The sequence below is a fragment of the Chrysemys picta genome, chromosome 1, assembly GCF_011386835.1.
Source record: "Chrysemys picta bellii isolate R12L10 chromosome 1, ASM1138683v2, whole genome shotgun sequence".
Lineage (NCBI taxonomy): Eukaryota > Metazoa > Chordata > Testudines > Emydidae > Chrysemys > Chrysemys picta.
This window is the reverse complement of record NC_088791.1, coordinates 229,924,629-229,941,294: the sequence shown is the minus strand read 5'-3', so window position 1 is coordinate 229,941,294 and position 16,666 is coordinate 229,924,629. Positions and strand designations below refer to the sequence as shown.

General features: G+C 48.7%; 3 protein-coding genes across 12 annotated transcripts in view; 1 reads left to right on the top strand and 2 right to left on the bottom strand.

Annotated features, from left to right (window-relative positions):
* Positions 1–2,140, bottom strand: part of LOC101950729 (arylsulfatase H) — a 42,201-nt gene extending 40,061 nt beyond the window's left edge. For 2 of the 6 annotated variants that reach the window (XM_042840830.2, XM_042840831.2), the window contains exon 1: positions 1,449–2,140. In XM_042840830.2, the coding sequence (XP_042696764.1) occupies positions 1,449–1,470 (22 nt within the window). In that variant the 5' untranslated portion in view covers positions 1,471–2,140. Of the gene's footprint in view, positions 1–645; positions 1,409–1,448 lie in introns of those variants that run through there. The other 4 variants (XM_065580766.1, XM_024104464.3, XM_024104461.3 and 1 more) reach the window with 4 other exon arrangements.
* Positions 1–16,666, top strand: part of LOC101951641 (CD99 antigen) — a 514,232-nt gene that overhangs the window by 174,467 nt on the left and 323,099 nt on the right. The gene's annotated exons all lie outside the window — the stretch shown is intronic.
* Positions 10,944–16,666, bottom strand: part of LOC101950448 (arylsulfatase D-like) — a 28,384-nt gene continuing 22,661 nt past the window's right edge. For all 3 annotated transcript variants that reach the window (XM_065580763.1, XM_065580761.1, XM_065580764.1), the window contains exons 8-10: positions 16,264–16,426; positions 12,830–12,951; positions 10,944–12,050 (exon numbers count right to left, since the gene is read on the bottom strand). In XM_065580763.1, coding sequence (XP_065436835.1) covers positions 11,680–12,050; positions 12,830–12,951; positions 16,264–16,426 — 656 coding nt within the window. In that variant the 3' untranslated portion in view covers positions 10,944–11,679. The remainder of the gene's footprint in view (positions 12,051–12,829; positions 12,952–16,263; positions 16,427–16,666) is intronic.

Below are 16,666 nucleotides of genomic sequence, written 5' to 3'. Positions count from 1 at the left end.
AAAATGCTGATCTTACGCCATCAGCCTGCTCAGCTCGCTGCCAGCCTGGCGTTCTGTTCAACTAGGCCGGCAGAGGGTTGAGTGGGGTCTGACCTCTGAAGCCCCCCACACCCCCAGAAGGGTGGGTGTGGGGGGCTTCAGAGTTCAGGGCAGAGGGCTGGAGGGGTGTGCGGGGCAGAAGGCTGGGGGCGTGGGGGGCTTCAGAGGTCAGGGCAGAGGGCTGGAGGGGTGTGGGAGGTGCAGGGCAGAAGGCTGAGGGTGTGGGGGGCTTCAGCGATCAGAGCAGAGGGCTGGAGGAGTGTGGAGGGTGCAGGGCAGAAGGCTGAGGGTGTGGGGGGCTTCAGAGGTCAGGGCAGAGGACTGGGGGTTTGTGGAGGTTCAGGGCAGAGGGCTGGGGGTGTGGGGGCTTCAGAGGTCAGGGCAGAGGGCTGGAGGGGTATGTGGGGGTGCAGGGCAGAAGGCTGGGGGTGTGGGGGGGCTTCAGAGGTCAGGGCAGAGGGCTGGGGTGTGTGTGGAGGTGCAGGGCAGCAGGCTGGGTGTGGGGGAGTGGGGGGGTGCAGGGGAGAAGGCTGGGGTGCTCGGCTCATGGGGGTGCTGGAAGGGATATGTCCTGTTCCACCCCCTTCCCCAAGGCCCCGTCCCTACCTCTTCTCTGCCTCCTTTACCCAGGGCCGGCTTTAGCAAGGAGCCGGGGGAGCCACGTGCCGGAGAGCGGGGCCTGGGGGGGGGGGGGGGAGCACGCTGCCACTCCTCCCCCCTCCCTTTGCAAGGGCCGGTGCAGGGAAGGAGAGGAGGAGGGGCAGGAAAGCAGGCTGCACCACGGCTGGGGGAGGGAGGGGGAGCTTGGCTGCTGCAAGACGAAGCTCCTGCCCCAGCAGGGGAGAGCGGTGGGTGGGGGGGCTGAGTGCGGCTGGGGGTCGCGGCAGGCAGCCACGTGCCATTCAAAATCGGCTCGCCTGCCGTGTTTGGCACATGTGCCGTAGGTTGCCGACCCCTGTGTTAGACACATCCTAGTGGATCAGTGCTGCTTATCAGAAAGTGGCATATGTAAGCGGGGGAATGGTCCCACTATTGTGGGGAACTTTCCTGGCTTCTGCACTACCCCGGTGAAGTGGGCTAGCGAAAGGATCTGAGTCCTCGCTCCCACTTCCTTTACCCAGAGGCCTCCCTGCCCTTGAGGACTCCCCTTCCACTCTTCTGTCTGGCAGAGTCCTCATAAACCCTGACAAGGCTGGGCCCAGGATTCCTGGGGGGCTCGACCCCCAACCCTGCTGTGGTCACCCAGGACAGGGGATAGGGTGTCCCCACTCCAGGGTACTCTCTCTGCACTGTGCACCTCCCTGACCCACTGATCATTTCACACAATTTAAAGCAAATACAAGTTGTTTAACAATTAATTTTAAAAAAGAATAAGGAAAAATGGGAAAGGTTAAAGGAAAACAAATCACCCCGCTCTGTGGCAGGGAACATCACAAACAGTGTGTCTGGAACATCAGGGCAGTTCACAGTCTGTTCCTTGTAGGTTCCAGACTCCTTCTCAGGCCCTGGCTGTGCTGCAGAGATGCTGCGGGTCGGACACTTGCTCTGGTGGTGGCCACATGCTCTCAGGCTCTAGGTGGCAGGACCCTTTTTCCCAGCGTGCCCCTGCCCGGTCGGGGTTATGATCCCCCTCCAAGTCTGGCCTGCAAGGCCTCTTGGCTGAGGCGTCTCCCTGCGCTGGGCCCTCTGCCCAGGGTCCCCCTCCTCTCCCCAGCTGCTCACCGCACCCGGCTCTGGACTGCTCCAGCTCCAGCTCCACTCTGCCTCAGCACAGCTGCTGCTGCTCTGCCTTCAGCTCTCTGGGCTGCTTCTCTGGCCTCTCTGGCTCTGGTTGCTGCAGCTTTGCTCCCAGGGCAGGTCTGGTCTCTCTCTGGGCTGTGCTCTGGCTTTGGGGCTGCAGCTCTGCTTCCAGCAGCTTAACTTGGACCCCCGTTCTCTCCTTAGCTCGGCCCCACTCTGTCTGACTCAGGCAATTCCAGTTCACATGGAGGAGGGACCCCCCCTGGCCTCCTGACTCTCTGATTAGCCTGCCCGCCCTGTCAATCAGGCTGATCTGGAGCATTGTCCTCTCCCCATTGTTCCTGGGGACTGTCAGTCTCAGGCTCCAGATTTGCCATTGACCCTTCCCCTTTTAGTGCCCTAGCCAAGGGCAACAGTCCCCTTACACATAGCTAAACCAGTCCTGCTGCTTTTCCTCGGCCATCCCTCCTCCCCCTTACCTAGTCCTTTGCACAGTGGGTCAAGGGTAACCATTGCCAGGATTAGCAAACACAACTGCTGTTAAAGTTTTACACAAATTCCTGGTTAGCTGAGTATTATGACTACTTTCTTAAAATGCTGGAAAGATACTTTTACAGGACATCCTATCTAGGCAGGGGCGGCAGGTTTGTATAATTTTTGGTGGTGCCCAGAATGGGTCTAGTCCCCCACCCCAGGCCATCCGACCGCCCACCCGACTTGTAAGCCGATATATATTTTATTAAATAATGTAAAAATAATGGAAACCGTAAGTGTTTAACAGTTTCCCTTTATTGCACAATATCACTATCGTAAGAAAAAAATATTTAAGAATATCAACGTTATTAATACTCTTTTGAATATGGAAACAACCAAGCACTCTTTGATCAATAACCCTCAAAAGTAAATACTTTCTAAAATTAAAACAAATATAGCCCCTTCTTTTGCAATGTTCTTCAGGAGGCAGCAAACACTTTTCGTTGTTGTTTGGTTCTTGAAATGAAGTCATCCAGGAGACTTGCAATGTCCAATTCAGAAGTAGAGTTCTTATGAACGTACAGAAATGCCAAGTGATTTAGACGTTCTTGGCCCACTGTCGTTCGCAAATAATTTTTCAATCGGTGCAAGCAACTGAATGATTGCTCAGCAGCACAGGTTATAGTCGGAATTGTGTAAAATAATTTCAGGAGAATTGTAATTTCTGACAATGTAGGAATGCATAGCTCCCGAATCGCCAGCCCACGGGCGCGGCAAACTGCTCCCATGGCTACGAGGCAGGAGTGACCCCGACGTGATACCCCTCTACTCACCGGCTGGATATGCTGAGTGCACTCCGCGGCCGTTTGCCGCCCCTTATTCGTGAGTATGGGGGGGGACTTTCCAGTGCCCAGAAGGAGCACGCAAGAGAGTTACAAAAGATTATAAGGCAGCGATCATGTGTCGTTGTCTCGGTCGCTCATATTGAGGACCTTCTAAGGGAAATAGATCGCCAGTGCCCCTGGTATCCGGACTGCGGGTCATTACAGCTTTTTGATTGGATACGGATTGGGATCACCTTGTATAGTGAACCCCGTGCCCCAGTTCAGCACCTGCTGCTCTGGCAGCGTTGTAAGGAGGCGCTGGAGGGGTTTGGCCCCGACGGCCTTAAGCCGGTTTCCCCTTTGCCCCCAGGTGATGGGCCACCCCCCTCCTGCCCGCAGCTGACCCCCCCTGCGCCGCCGCCCGTGGCAGCGCCCCCATGCCTACCGGTCGGGCGGGGGAGCGCTGTCGCCGCGGCGGTGCAGCCGGTGCGCAAGGCCGGTCTCTTGACCGACAAGGAATCCAGCTGTAGGTTCAAGGCGTTCCCCGTCTCTAAGCGAAATAATGGAAACGGGGGGCGGGTAGTGGACTGGGAGGCTCTCCCCTACTCGGTTCTGCACGAGCTCCGGGGGATCTTGAAAGGTGTGTCAAACGGTTATCACTTGCTCCCCCAAGATTGGAAAGACATATGTCGCATGGTGCTGTCTCCCGCGCAATACGTTGTGTGGGACAGCGAGTACCAGCGAGAGGCGCTTGCGGCAGCAGCACAAGGTGGGGGGGCTTATCTTGCTGAGCAGTTATATGGCACAGGGCAGTTTTCGAGCATCCCCGAGCAGGCGGTGGGCACGCCCCAGGTAGCTTTTCCCATCATTGGCCAGTGTGCCCGTCGCGCGTTTCGCAGGGTCCCCGCTGCGAGCGAGTCCTCTAAGTCTTTCGACCCTGGCGGAGTTGCTGCAGGCGTGTACTGATGTAGGCACTCAAACCCATCAGATGGCCCTGCTGGCAGCTGCCCTGCACAAGGGGCAGAAGCCTCAGGGGAACTGCTTTAACTGCCATCATCCATATTGATGATTAGGCGTACGGCCCTCCCCCTCCGTTGGCTCACTGATGAGCCCGTATGGGTTGCGCAGTGGCCGCTTTTCCCCAGAATATGTGCAGTGTATATTGTAGCAGAGGTAAAGGAAATGCAAACCTACCAATATAGGTTGTGTTGTCTTGTTCAGATCACTGTGTGTTCGAAAGCAGGAGTTAGAAGTAAAAGGCAATCAAAAGACTGGGAAAGTTAATTGTGTCCCTTTTAAGTAAAAATCTTTAAGCTGTGGATAGCTTTGGATTTGGAAGCAAGCCAGAAAGCATTTGTATTAATGCAAGTTTCTAACTAATAAGGTAGAAGTCACTGAAATCTGGGCTGCCTATGAACAAATACAAGGAAACATTTTAAGCAATGACTGACTGCCCAAAAGGGGTAGACCTCTGTTCTTTTGTTTTTCAGATCATCAGAGAAAACGGATGCCAGCTGAACAGCATTCAATGTACCATGCATTTACTGGCACAATAGGGATTATTTTTGTGTTTTATGGCAAAAATTGTTGTTAAGAATTGCATACCAACAGTCTTTGGAAGCAAGGACATGGAAGGTTAACCCACTCCCCATATTGCCCATGGGATCCTTCTGGCTACCTCAGATTTCTAGCCAGAGGGCTGGGGAGGGAGGAAAGCAATTAGACACCTGAGGTTGTACCGAGTGCACTCCTCAAAAGTGGGTGTGCTTGTCCCGGTTTGTTGCTCCAAAGCTCTGTAATAAAGTTATTTTACTGGAAGAGTGAAGGTTTCCTTTGTAGGTTAAAAGAAGCCGAGAAAGGGAGAAGAGGAAAAAGCACAGAATGAGTTAACTGAGAGGAAAATACAGCTTGCAGGCTCATCCAAGGTCACAGCCAAAACTTGGCTGACCCCCAAGACAAGGGGGGGGGGGGGGGAGCTTAAATGTGCCCGAGCAACAATGAAATTTGCAAAACACTGCCAGGCATTAATGAAATGTGTTAGGTTTCTTTTCTCACAGGTAGAGAAGTGCTATCCAAAGATCCTAGCACCCCTACCATTTATTAAAACCAGGAGACTGAGTCTATGTAAAGTCCATCAATGAAAGACTGCTTTGGCTCCATGCTGGAAAGGCCCTTTCCAAGTCCTGTTAACCACCAACACCGCTGTGAAGTGCCAAGGACTGACTGCCTGGACCCATGTTTTTCACTGCAAAAAGACCCCTCCACTTCAGGAGGACTCTTTGACTGATGATAAGCCTATTTCTCCTTCTAGTTCTGCTGTGCCGTCTGGACAGCAGGAAAAAGGAAAAAAAGGACAAGGCGAAGTGCTAGTAACCTCTCCCTTGTCCACTGACAGACCTACTGTTGCTTTGAATTTTTCTAAAAGACACAAAACCATTACAGGGTGATGTGCTAGTAACCTCTCCCCTGTATGATGCTAAACCACACTGTTTCAGGAAAAGAGAAGAAGGAACACTTGCTTCCTTGAAACCACAAAGTCCAGGAATTCCTGACTACAAGAGACATTAAGAACTGACCCTGGTGAAGAAACAAAAAATTATAACCTGGAAAAAAAGAAACTTGTGGGACCCATGCTTGGGAACGTGGTATTGATTGGATTTTGGGGTTTATTCTATAGGCTGCGCCCTGTGTTTTGAATAAGTCCTTCAGTATGTATTGCCTTCCCTAATTGGATTTTAAATGATAAGTACCAAAGGCACCTTGTTGCCATTGCCCCTGCCATCTCCTCTACTACACTATTACCCCTGTAACACATCAAAATACAGACAATGACCCAGAAGTTGCTGACAGAGATGGTATTGAATATCACTGAGGCTGGGAAGGCATTGCAGTGGGATCTAGCATGTTCAGGCTTGGCCCACTGCCCTTACAGACACATCAGGAGTACCATCTGATCTGTGGCCATGGAGACATACTTGGAGACTTTCTGAGTGGAAGTGTAGACGTTCTCAATGCTCCTTCCAAGCATATGGACCGGTAAAGGGGGTGTGGCCTCCCACATACCAAATCCTGCCGGGTCCATGGGGAGGATGCATGTGGGATTGAGTAATTCACCAAAACATCTGGGAAATTAAACTACCTGGTATGCCCAGTTAATTTTAGTCAGTGCTCCTGGGATTACACCTGACAGGACACTTACTTTTTCAAGTTAATGACAGCTGTGTGTATGTTAATGACACCACATTACAAGACATTTGGGTCCACCTGGCACAAGTATTGAATCAATCTGATTTCTGCCTGGCCGTTGCCCCGAAAATGCAAGGTCTGTTAAGTACTTGCCTTGTTCCTGTCTGCAAACCACCCAGCAACATCTGGGGTGTGAGACAGTGAAAGAAATGTGTTGTTTTAAGCTTACTGATAATAGTTTTGCATGCAATAGCAAATTAATATGCTAAAATGTTATGCTTAAGTTATCCGCTAAAATGTTTTTCCTCCTTGGTGGGATTATATCTAGTCATAGCCACCCTTAGAGTAGATGAAGACCCTTTTATAGTATAGGGTCCTAGTTTTGATTTTTGGCGTTTTACTTTGCTGCTTTGTTTAATGTTTACCCAATCTAGTGACATTGTGTATGCTACCCTGCGAAGGTGCTTTGTCTAAACACTGCATATAAAATAAAACAGGGGGGGATGTAGGAATGCATAGCTCCCGAATCGCCAGCCCACGGGCGCGGCAAACTGCTCCCATGGCTACGAGGCAGGAGTGACCTTCAATCCAGTATTTGTGTTTGGGAAACTTATTTGGCTGATTTGATTGTTTCCTCGCAGCTGGCATTCACGCGCTCAAGAGATGGGTTCGTTATCTTATGTGCATGTATACTGCCTGGCTTTTCTATGCGCAGGAATGTAACCACTAAGAAGTGTTGTAAACAAAGTAAGGAGAGAAATAAAAACCCCAGGAAAAGTTTTCCTGGGAGGCTTTTTGCAAGAGGCTTGTAAAGCTCTCTGGCTACCAACAAACCTGGCGTTCTGTTTCCTGCGTCGTCACCCACATGACAACATAAAACTTAGAAGCCTTTATCTTTTGCACAATTTTTCTTAGCGCCATCATTGACATAATTTCGATTATTTTGTTAATAACCTCATGTGACAGCCACTTGTATTTTGTGCGATTAAGCCACTGTCTCAGTTCCTCAGAATCTGTACTGCGTAGCAACAAGAGCGGCATCAAATTTGAATCACTCTCATTATGTCATTACATAATGCTATTCCTTGTTGAGCTAGGTACTGAACACTGGTAAAATGTTGTGCAGTGCAATCCTAGCTGATTGTGATTCTTTTCTGTAACTGGCCGACATTAGGGCAGAAATATTTACCTGTGGTTGCAGAGCAGCATAATTCATTACCGCTTCCTTGTGACAGGCGGATTTTTGTGTGTGATGTAAAACCACTCAATGTGTCTCCAATCTTGAAAACCAGATGAAATAAATGTTGGTTTAGCTTTCGTAGAAAATATTAAGATCTTCTTTTCAGAACAGTTTTTGCAGACTGAGCAAAAAGCTCTGTTTAATTTGCTATTGTACTCCAACCACTTAAATCTTGATAGCCAAGACTGCTGAAAACTCCTTTTCTTATCTTGTAGATTTGCCACATCTTTCTTTTGTATGACTTCAGTTTGAAAGCTGGGTGTCGAACTCAGTCCGTCACTTAATGAATTACCCTTTTCTTCTTTTTCTCTGGGTAACTTTATTAAGAATTTATCCATTGTTGATTGTTAGTGGTCCTACAAATCAAGAATTTGTTGCTGTGATAAAATGAAGTTACAGCGCACTGGTGCCACAAGATTACAAGGGTCAATTAAAAGTGGAAAGTCAGAAGCAGCACTCGCACACTCCAATATATTATATTTTGTTGTACCTGTTGTGACGAAGTGGGAATGTTCTTAATGTTTTCTCCGAACACTGTGTGTGTGTCTCAGTTTCCCTTATGCATTTCTTAAGGTTCCAGGTGGTGAAATAAGGGTGTGTTATTGTTGTAGAGCCCTAGCGAGTCCGCCCGGGTGAGGCTCCTGGGGAAGCCAGAGGTCCCTGCACCCCAACTTCGCAGTCAGACTTGACAGTCAGCCAGCCAGTAAAACAGAAGGAACACAGTCTGAAACAGAGCTTGTGTAGGTACAGAAAACAGGACCCCTCAGTCAGGTCTATCTTTGGGGGTGGGGAGCCCAGACCCAAGTTCTGGGCCTCTCCCTGTTTCCCCAGCCAGCTCCAAACTGACACTGCCTCCAGCCCCTCCTCTGGCCTTTGTCTCTTTTCTGGGCAAGGAGGCCACCTGATCTCTTTGTTCCCCAACACCTTCAGTTGGCACCTTGCAGGGGAGGGGCCCAGACCATCAGTTGCCAGGAGACAGGGTGTCGGCCATTCTCTGTGCAAACGGCATCACACTGGCCCTCTAAGGCTCTACAACAATCACACACCCTTATCCCACCACCTAGATCCTTAAGAAATGCATAGGGGAAATTGAGGCACCCACACAGTTTTCAGAGAAAACATGAAGAACATTTCCACTTCGTAACACCTGCATACAACCAATTATATACTTTAAAGGGTGTAAAATAATCAAGTATTGTGCTAAACACGATCATACCCCAAACTGACCACCAAATTTAAGTTGTGTGTTTTTCCCCTCAGGCGAGGGCTCTGAGGTGGGGCTGGGGATGAGGGGTTCACAGTGCAGGAGGGGGCTCAGGGCTGGGACTCAGAGTTGGGGCGCTGGGGGCACAGGCTCTGGGGTGGGGCAGGGCTGGGGATGAGGAGCTTGGGGTGCAGACAGGCTGCTCCAGGGCTAGGATCAGAGAGGACTCCCCGACTCTACTCCCTGTCGGCAGCAGCGAGCTCCGGGTGAGGGACCCCTCCTCTTCCCTCCCTCCCTTCCCCCATGGCACACTCACTCTGCACCACTGTCACTGCACATGCTCCTAGGGCCCCGTTCAGGTCCAGGAAGCCCCCTCGCCTCCCCTATGGTGGGTACTGGGGGGGTCTGCCATCATATGTGGACTCCCCTGCTGCTGCCCCTCACTGGAGGTGGGGGATGGGGCTGCCCCTTGCTCAGCATGGGGCAGGAATGGTGGCTGTGGGGTAGGGGGGAGGGCAGGGTGTCACAAAATTCACCCAAGCCCCAACTGCTCAGGTCCAGGAAACCCCCCACCCCATCTCCCCTGCAGTGGGTGGGTGCTGGGGGGAGGGAGGGGACTGCCATCACATGTGGCTTCCTTCCTTCCCTGCTGTCCCTCACCATAACCTCACTGGGGGTGGGGGATGGGGAGGGCTGGTGCAAGGAAATTTCACGCCCTAGGCGAAACTTCCACCTTGCACCCCCCCACCCAGCCCTGCGGCAGCTCCCCGCTCCCCCCGCCCTGAGGCACCCCTGCCCGCAGCAGCTTCTCCCCCCCTCACTGAGGCGCCCCCCCGCCCCCGGGGAGCCATGCGGCAGCTCCCCACCCCAGCTCACCTCTGCTCCGCCTCCTCCCCGAGCACGCCGCCTATGCTCTAATTCTCCTTCCCTCCCAGGCTTGCGGTGCCAAACAGCTGATTGGCGCTGCAAGCCTGGTGTTGGGGTTACTATGCCTGCCTGAGCCAGAGTTCTTCCATGTTTAAACTCTGTCCTTCCATGTTTAACTCTAATCGACCTTAACAACCAAGGACAAGAATTGGAATGTGTAAATAGCCAGTTAGCAATTACGACCTTGTTCATTTCAGGTACCAAACAATAATGATGAGGTTTGCATGTTTCTAGCTGGGGAAGGGGTAATAAACTAAGGGTAAACAGAACCAAATAACAGTTTAGGGAGAAGTTACTAACAAGCTAGATTTATAGCCCTAGAATGATTTAGTTGCTTAAATCTATAAACATGCCTTTGGTAGAGAGGGGAGGGGGAGTAGAGGAGGGGTGGTAGAGAGGGGAGGGGGAGTAGAGGAGGGGCGGTAGAGAGGGGGAGAGAGGGGGGGCTTAGTTGTAAAATGTATAAAGAAGAGAGAAACTGTTTTTGCTGGTGTGCTCAATTTGAGACTTGCCTGTCTCCTTGCACCACTTTGAGATCTCAAATCAACTTTGATTGTTTCTCCAACCCGGTATGTTTATTGGCGTGAAGCACTCCGGGCACCGAACCCCACTGTTGCTGTCCTCGGGCCCCTGTGCCGGCAAAACTGGGAGGCGAGAGAAGTGGAGCGGTGACCACGCGCTCGGGGAGGGGGCGTAGGAACGCTGTAAAAAAAAATTGGGGGCACCGCTTTTTGGTGCCCCCAAATCTTGGCACCCTAGGCAACCGCCTAGTTTGCCTAAATAGTAGCACCGGCCCTGGGGATGGGACTGCCCCTTGCCCAGCATAGGGCAGGAGTGGTGGCTGGGGGGTGCAGATTACAGGGTCAAACATTCACCGAAGCCCCAGCAGCTGCTCAGGTGAGTGAGGTCCACTGCAGATGATCAGGTCTTCTCCTGGTGGGTGCTAACTGAGGGGAGGGCTGCAAAGCATGTGTGTGCCTCCTCCCCTCCACAGTGCAGCAGCCACCAGCGTCTTTTGTTGCCATAGGCAGCAGCAGCCAGCAGCAAGCCTAGGCAGGCAGGGAAGGGAGAGCCATGCGCAGCTTTCAAACACTCCGGGGCGAGGGACGCTCTGGGGCATGGGGGATTGCAGGTGGGGGCCGGGGCCCACTTCAAGCAGGGCCGGGGGAGAGACCCAGCTCTAAATATTGGTGGAGCAGGGCCCCTGGCCCTGAATATTCCTGGAGCATGGACACAACGAGCCCATATAACTTGCCGCCTATGTATCTAGGCTATTCTATTGAGATTCATATAACACCACACATCACTGTTTATTTATTTTATACATTTTTATTAGCATCATTTATTAGTAAAACTGGCAGTTATAAACTATAACAGGACCCTTTGCTCACCAACCAAAAGCTGCTTTTAGTAATGATTGTGCAAATGATAATAAAAAAAATCTTAAAGAGCAATATTCTGCTTTCTGGCATGCATGATCGTTTACTTTACTGTTATCCAGTTAAAGCTGCAGTTTGTTCAAAAGTTGTTGAAAAATTGCAGTTGGTTCTTTCCTAAGCCAATTTCACTTTTTCTTGTGTATATCTCTCTGACAGTTTCAAATATTTATCTATAGCTAAATGCCCAACAGAGAATGGAGTTATACCTCTGCAAGGCAGTGATGTGCTGGGAAAAGGATGTAATTGTAACACAGACGCCACTGTATCTGGATGCCTTATGGCCAAAATATTCAGACTTGGGTTCCTAAAGCGAGGCTCCTAAATACATATTAGAAGGCACAGTCTCTCCAGGTCCTATTCTATGTGTACATGGAGTGCACTTTATGCACCTAACTAGTAGTGGAGAGCGAATGGGAGAAAGCACGATCATAACCTCCTTATCCCCACTTACAGCCTCTTTGCTCCCCAGAGAGAGAGGGCAGTAGAATAGCATATTTAAGGGATAATTTGGCCTAAAGGAGACATGATTTTTCAGAAATGATGTTATTACACATTGACTGTAGCAGAGCATTCACAGTTGCAGGGTTTTATGAACCACCACCTATTTTACAGAGCAGGGTGGGCACTGTCACCTTCTTTATCACACCAGCAAAACGGGAATGTCCCACAGCACGGCTGCAGCCAGGGCTTCCATATAATGTTATACAAAGAGAGCTGCTGTGGGACTGGAGTCAGCGTCTGGCGATGTTCCTGAACAGTTCTTGCTATTCTGCTTATTACTGTGTCAAACAGGGGCTCAGTGTGAGGTGATAGAGGTTTGGCCTCAGACGGGTCTCTTGAGAGATCAAAGAGTAAAGGGGGGTCATGATGGGTTACGCCTTCCCCAAAACATGGGCAAATTCCTCTTCCATAACACGCTCCAGCACCCTCTGGATGGAATATTGGGGTCACATAATGAGCCTTCCACAGTGCACCATCTGGAAGGAGAGAAACCAGATATAGGGACCAAATGATGAGTATAACATAGCACTATAGTATTTGAGAGTGCTCCTTTAAGGAATACAAAGACATTTACCAACGAAAATATACAAGGTTACAAGGCTTCTTAAAATCCTTCAAACAGATACTGATTTTGAAGGCACTACACATTGTGGAGATGAAAACTTCTGTAGGATGGTACAGTACGTGTTTTCATTAAACTTCCGCTTACATCTTTTCTCTGTTGATTGCAAAGAGTCCTTCGTAGGGGTGCACCTTCTGCTGGCATCAGACATCATTACAACTTCCATGCCAGTTTTGACTTGACAAGAACCTCAGAGTCAATCCATAGGTTCCACAGAACTTGGACCAAGCACAGACAACTTTACTGAGGTTATGTCTACACTACACAGCTTTTAGCGACAAGCCGTTCTGCTAAAAGGCGCAAAGTGTAGCTGCTCTTTGTCGGCTATCCTGCTGACAAAAATCTTCCACCCCCAACAAGCGGCATTAGCGTTGTCAGCAGGAGACCACTCCTGCCGACAAAGCGCTGTTCACACTGGCACATGTCGTCGGCAAAACTTTTGTCTTTTGGGGTGTGTGTTTTTTTTAACACCTCTGAAAGACAATTTTTTTGTCATTCAGTTGCCAGTGTACTAAGTGGCCTAAGTATTATTGCAAAAAAGCAATCAGTTAGGGTTGCTATGATGACTGCTCCTATGAGGAGAAAATATTTGCTAGAGTTTGTATCCCTCACGGGGAGAGTGTCTATACTCACTGTCCTTTTGGTGCCATCGCACCGCGTGTAAGTATGACCCACAGTAGTGAAACATGAACTCGTGCTCTGACTGTTGAACTTTTCCTTGTAGTAAAGGCATCAGGTTCCGGCCATCAACTACCCTGATGTGATGGAGATAAGAGAAGTCACCAAACTGGGACAATAAATATTGTATTTATTACTCACTCTGCAGTAAAAAATTCTTAGTGCCACTGGCACTACATCTACAGATTGTTTACATGTTTATCTGTATATAATTTCCCTGCGGCACTTGTCCTACATTTAGAACAGCTATTAAAGAAGTTAAGCAAATACTGTAAATCCCTAAATAAAATGCTTTTTAAAACAAAAATTCAGACTTATCCCATTGAATAGTACACAAACAGTTTTTACAAAGACTTAGTTCTTATGGAAAACTAAGACCCCCATTCAGGAAAGCATCCCTAATGAGAACAGCACTTAAGCATGCTTTCCTGAATAAGGATGGATTTAAGCACGTAAGTGCATCCCTGAATTGGGGCCTAAATTAGTATTTAATAGTTTTCTTGTAATAACACTGGCGAGTAATTTTTTCTCTCCTATGTATAAGCATTTCTAAAATGTATTTCACAAATGGTATCTAGGTAAATTTTTCCGATACTTTACTTTTCCCCTTTTTTCCTAGAGCAAAATTTTCAAAAGCAGCTAAGTGACTTAAGAGTCCCATTTTTAAGGCACTTAGGTGCTTTTGAAAATATTACCCCTGGCGTGTATATTTCTGACACTTCTGCAATTAGGAGCAGTGTGGCATTTGGGGGATGGCCTCCCCACTCACAGCTTTCACCACACTCTTGTGGTGGTGAGTGTGGGGATATTGAACAGTAGGTTGAAATCCTAATCCCACAGAAGTCAGTGATAACTCTCTCATTGACCTCAAGGGGACCAGGATTTCACCCTAGAGTCTACTGCCTTTCACAATACTAGTATTCTGCTGGCAGATGGCTGCCTTTCAGTTGCTAAGGGACCACAGGGCATCCACTTTCTGGCAACGGAGCAGTCAAGCCTAAGTGATCAGGAGAATGGGATTACAAATTGCAATTCCATTCATTTTGCCAACTCTCCCCTCTGTTACATCCCTTGGGGTAAGGGCTGAGGCAGAGAGAGATGCTTTGGCCTCCTCCACAGACAGGAGGGTCATAGGTGGGCAATATTTGTAGGACAGAGAGCACTGCACTTGGCAGATTAAGTATATGGAAAGTAGATTCTGGATTGCCTGATTCTCTGCCCGGTGATGTTAGAACACATCTAGGCCTCTATAGGAAGTATGCTGGGAGCTCTCCTCACAAAATTTATCTTGCTCAGGGAGAGGAGCACATTTCACAGAACATGGCTGCTAAAAAATGGGTTATAGCTGCACGGACCATCAAAAGAGCTGCTCTTTTCTCATGGGGGCACAGCTAGAGAAAGTCTCTCCACTCCATCTAGTGCTTGTTGTGGGAGAGCAAACAGCAAGGAGAGACATGGATAGAAAAAACGTATGCTTTGGAAGACAAGATGTAAGGAGGAGGAGGGGCTACAGAGAGGGTTATGGGGAGACATTTATGGGTCTTTGTGGTGCGGGAGGGAGGAAAGCCTTCTACAGTTTCCACAGAGCCTAGCAGGAATTGTCGCAACCCCTATATGGAACTCAGTCCCTTCCCTCTCGTCGATTTCCACCACAAGCCTCACTACTCACAAGGGCCCGTGTGGGGTCCATGTATGCCTATTTGGCCCCTGCACTTCTATTACCCTATGTGTTTTTAATTGGATATACATCTACACTGCAATAAAACAACCAGGGCTGGCCCCTATCAGCTGACTCGGGCAAGCAGGACTCGGGCTGCAAAATTGCACTGTGATGCTGTGTGATTGGAAAATGACTGTTTATATAATTAATATTGCCACTTGTTATGCAATTGCAACAAATCTTGTACACAGTATGTCATATAAGGTGTTAATGGAAAAGTTATTATTCGATGAGTAGGATTATTCTGTTTATACGCATGTATCATTTTGTATCTGAAGTTATGAATATTGGCTACATAGATCTATATTTCAATTGTGTTTGCTCCTGGGATAACACCCACAAGGCAGTTTACGTCCAGGCTAGCCAACACATTGTGAATGAACTATTCAAGCTGATGGCCCTTTAAAGAACACTTAATTCTCACAATGGGCCACAGAAAAAGCTTGTCCCCACCTGATTAGCCTTCCTCTAGACACTTTAGCCAGAATACGGGTAATGGCTTCTATGAATCATCCAAGCATGCAAGGGCATGTGACAAGCTCATGTGACCCTGGACTCCCTCTTGTGCCTGTAATTTTCCACAAAGTAAGACTGAGAGCAGTCCCTCAACATGGGAGAAGGTATAAAGGACCCTGGAAGCATCTCCATTTTGCCTCTTTCCTGCCCTGATCTCTGGACTACGGATTTACACTAAAAGGAGCATTCCAACCAATGGACTGAGGACCTTCCAATCGTTTGGAAGTTACCAGAGACTTTACAAGCCAGCAGTCTGTATCATCACAGCTACAAACCTGATCCAAGAACTTTGCAATGTATGTATATGATTTCTTTGACTACTTTAACTCTCTCCTTCTTTTCTCTTATAAACAAACATTTACATATTAGATACTAAAGGATTGGCAACAGTGTGATTCTTGGGTAGGATCTGAGTTATATATTGATCTGGGTATGTGGCTGATCTCTTGGGATCAGAAGAACCCTTTGTTTAGTGAAATTGGTTTTCAATAACCACTCATCATAAAGGCTAGTGTCTGGATGGTGAAATAAGGGCTGGGATGCCTAAGGAGACTGCATTATTGATTTCTTTTTAACCAGTGTGGTGAGACAGAAGTTTACTTTTGTCACTGGTTTGGAATACCTAATGATAGAATAACCACCAGCTTGGGGGTGAGTCCAGCCTATTTCTCAGCAGTTTGTCCTGAATCTGGTATTCTGAGAGGTGACCCACTGAGGCATGGTGACATGCAATGTAGGCTTTTTGGGTTTGGGCTAGAACCTGGGATCTGAGAATCAAGGGGGGAGGGTTTCAGAGCCCGGGGTCCATTCCATTTACACAACAATGTTATAGCCCCACAGTCTGGGCCCTGAGAGCCCAAGTCAGCTGACATGGGCCAGCTGTGGGTGTTTTATTGCAGTAGTAGACATACCCTTAATTAGTTCATTTCATACTCTCTGGGGTTTTCTTGTTCTGACAACTATCCTACCCCTACGCGCTACATGCTATAACCCATAGTAATATCCCACATTATGATTGTATAGCAGCAACGTAAACCATCAAAGCCCATTGCTTAGTGCATACCACACTATGAATGTAAAGTTTAGCAAGAGCATAAGCAGCAATATTGTCATTACAGATATAGGGAGTGAATATATTTTGTTGTCTCCTTACCTGTCCTGGGGCACAATCCCTCCACCCAGGTGAGCCACTGTGGGATAAATGTCCATAAGGCTTGTAGGTTCATCAATAACTGTGTCAGCAGGAAAGACTCCTGGCCACCTAAGTATCCCTGGCACACGGATGCCTCCTTCCCAGCCTCCCATGCCTTTTCCACCTACAGCAAAGTGACATATAACAGTTATGACTCATTAACAGACATTAGACTTGTACATGAATTTAGAGCCTGATGGCAGCAGCACATTGCTCATCCCTAAGGTTTAATTCCATGGTTAAGTTCTGATTTCATAAACTTCAAGAGGGATGCACAGAATCACTCAAAAAATAAAAATCAAACACACCCTCCAAAACTGGGAAGGTGTGTGTAATTAATGTCTTGACTTGCAGCGTGGGATAG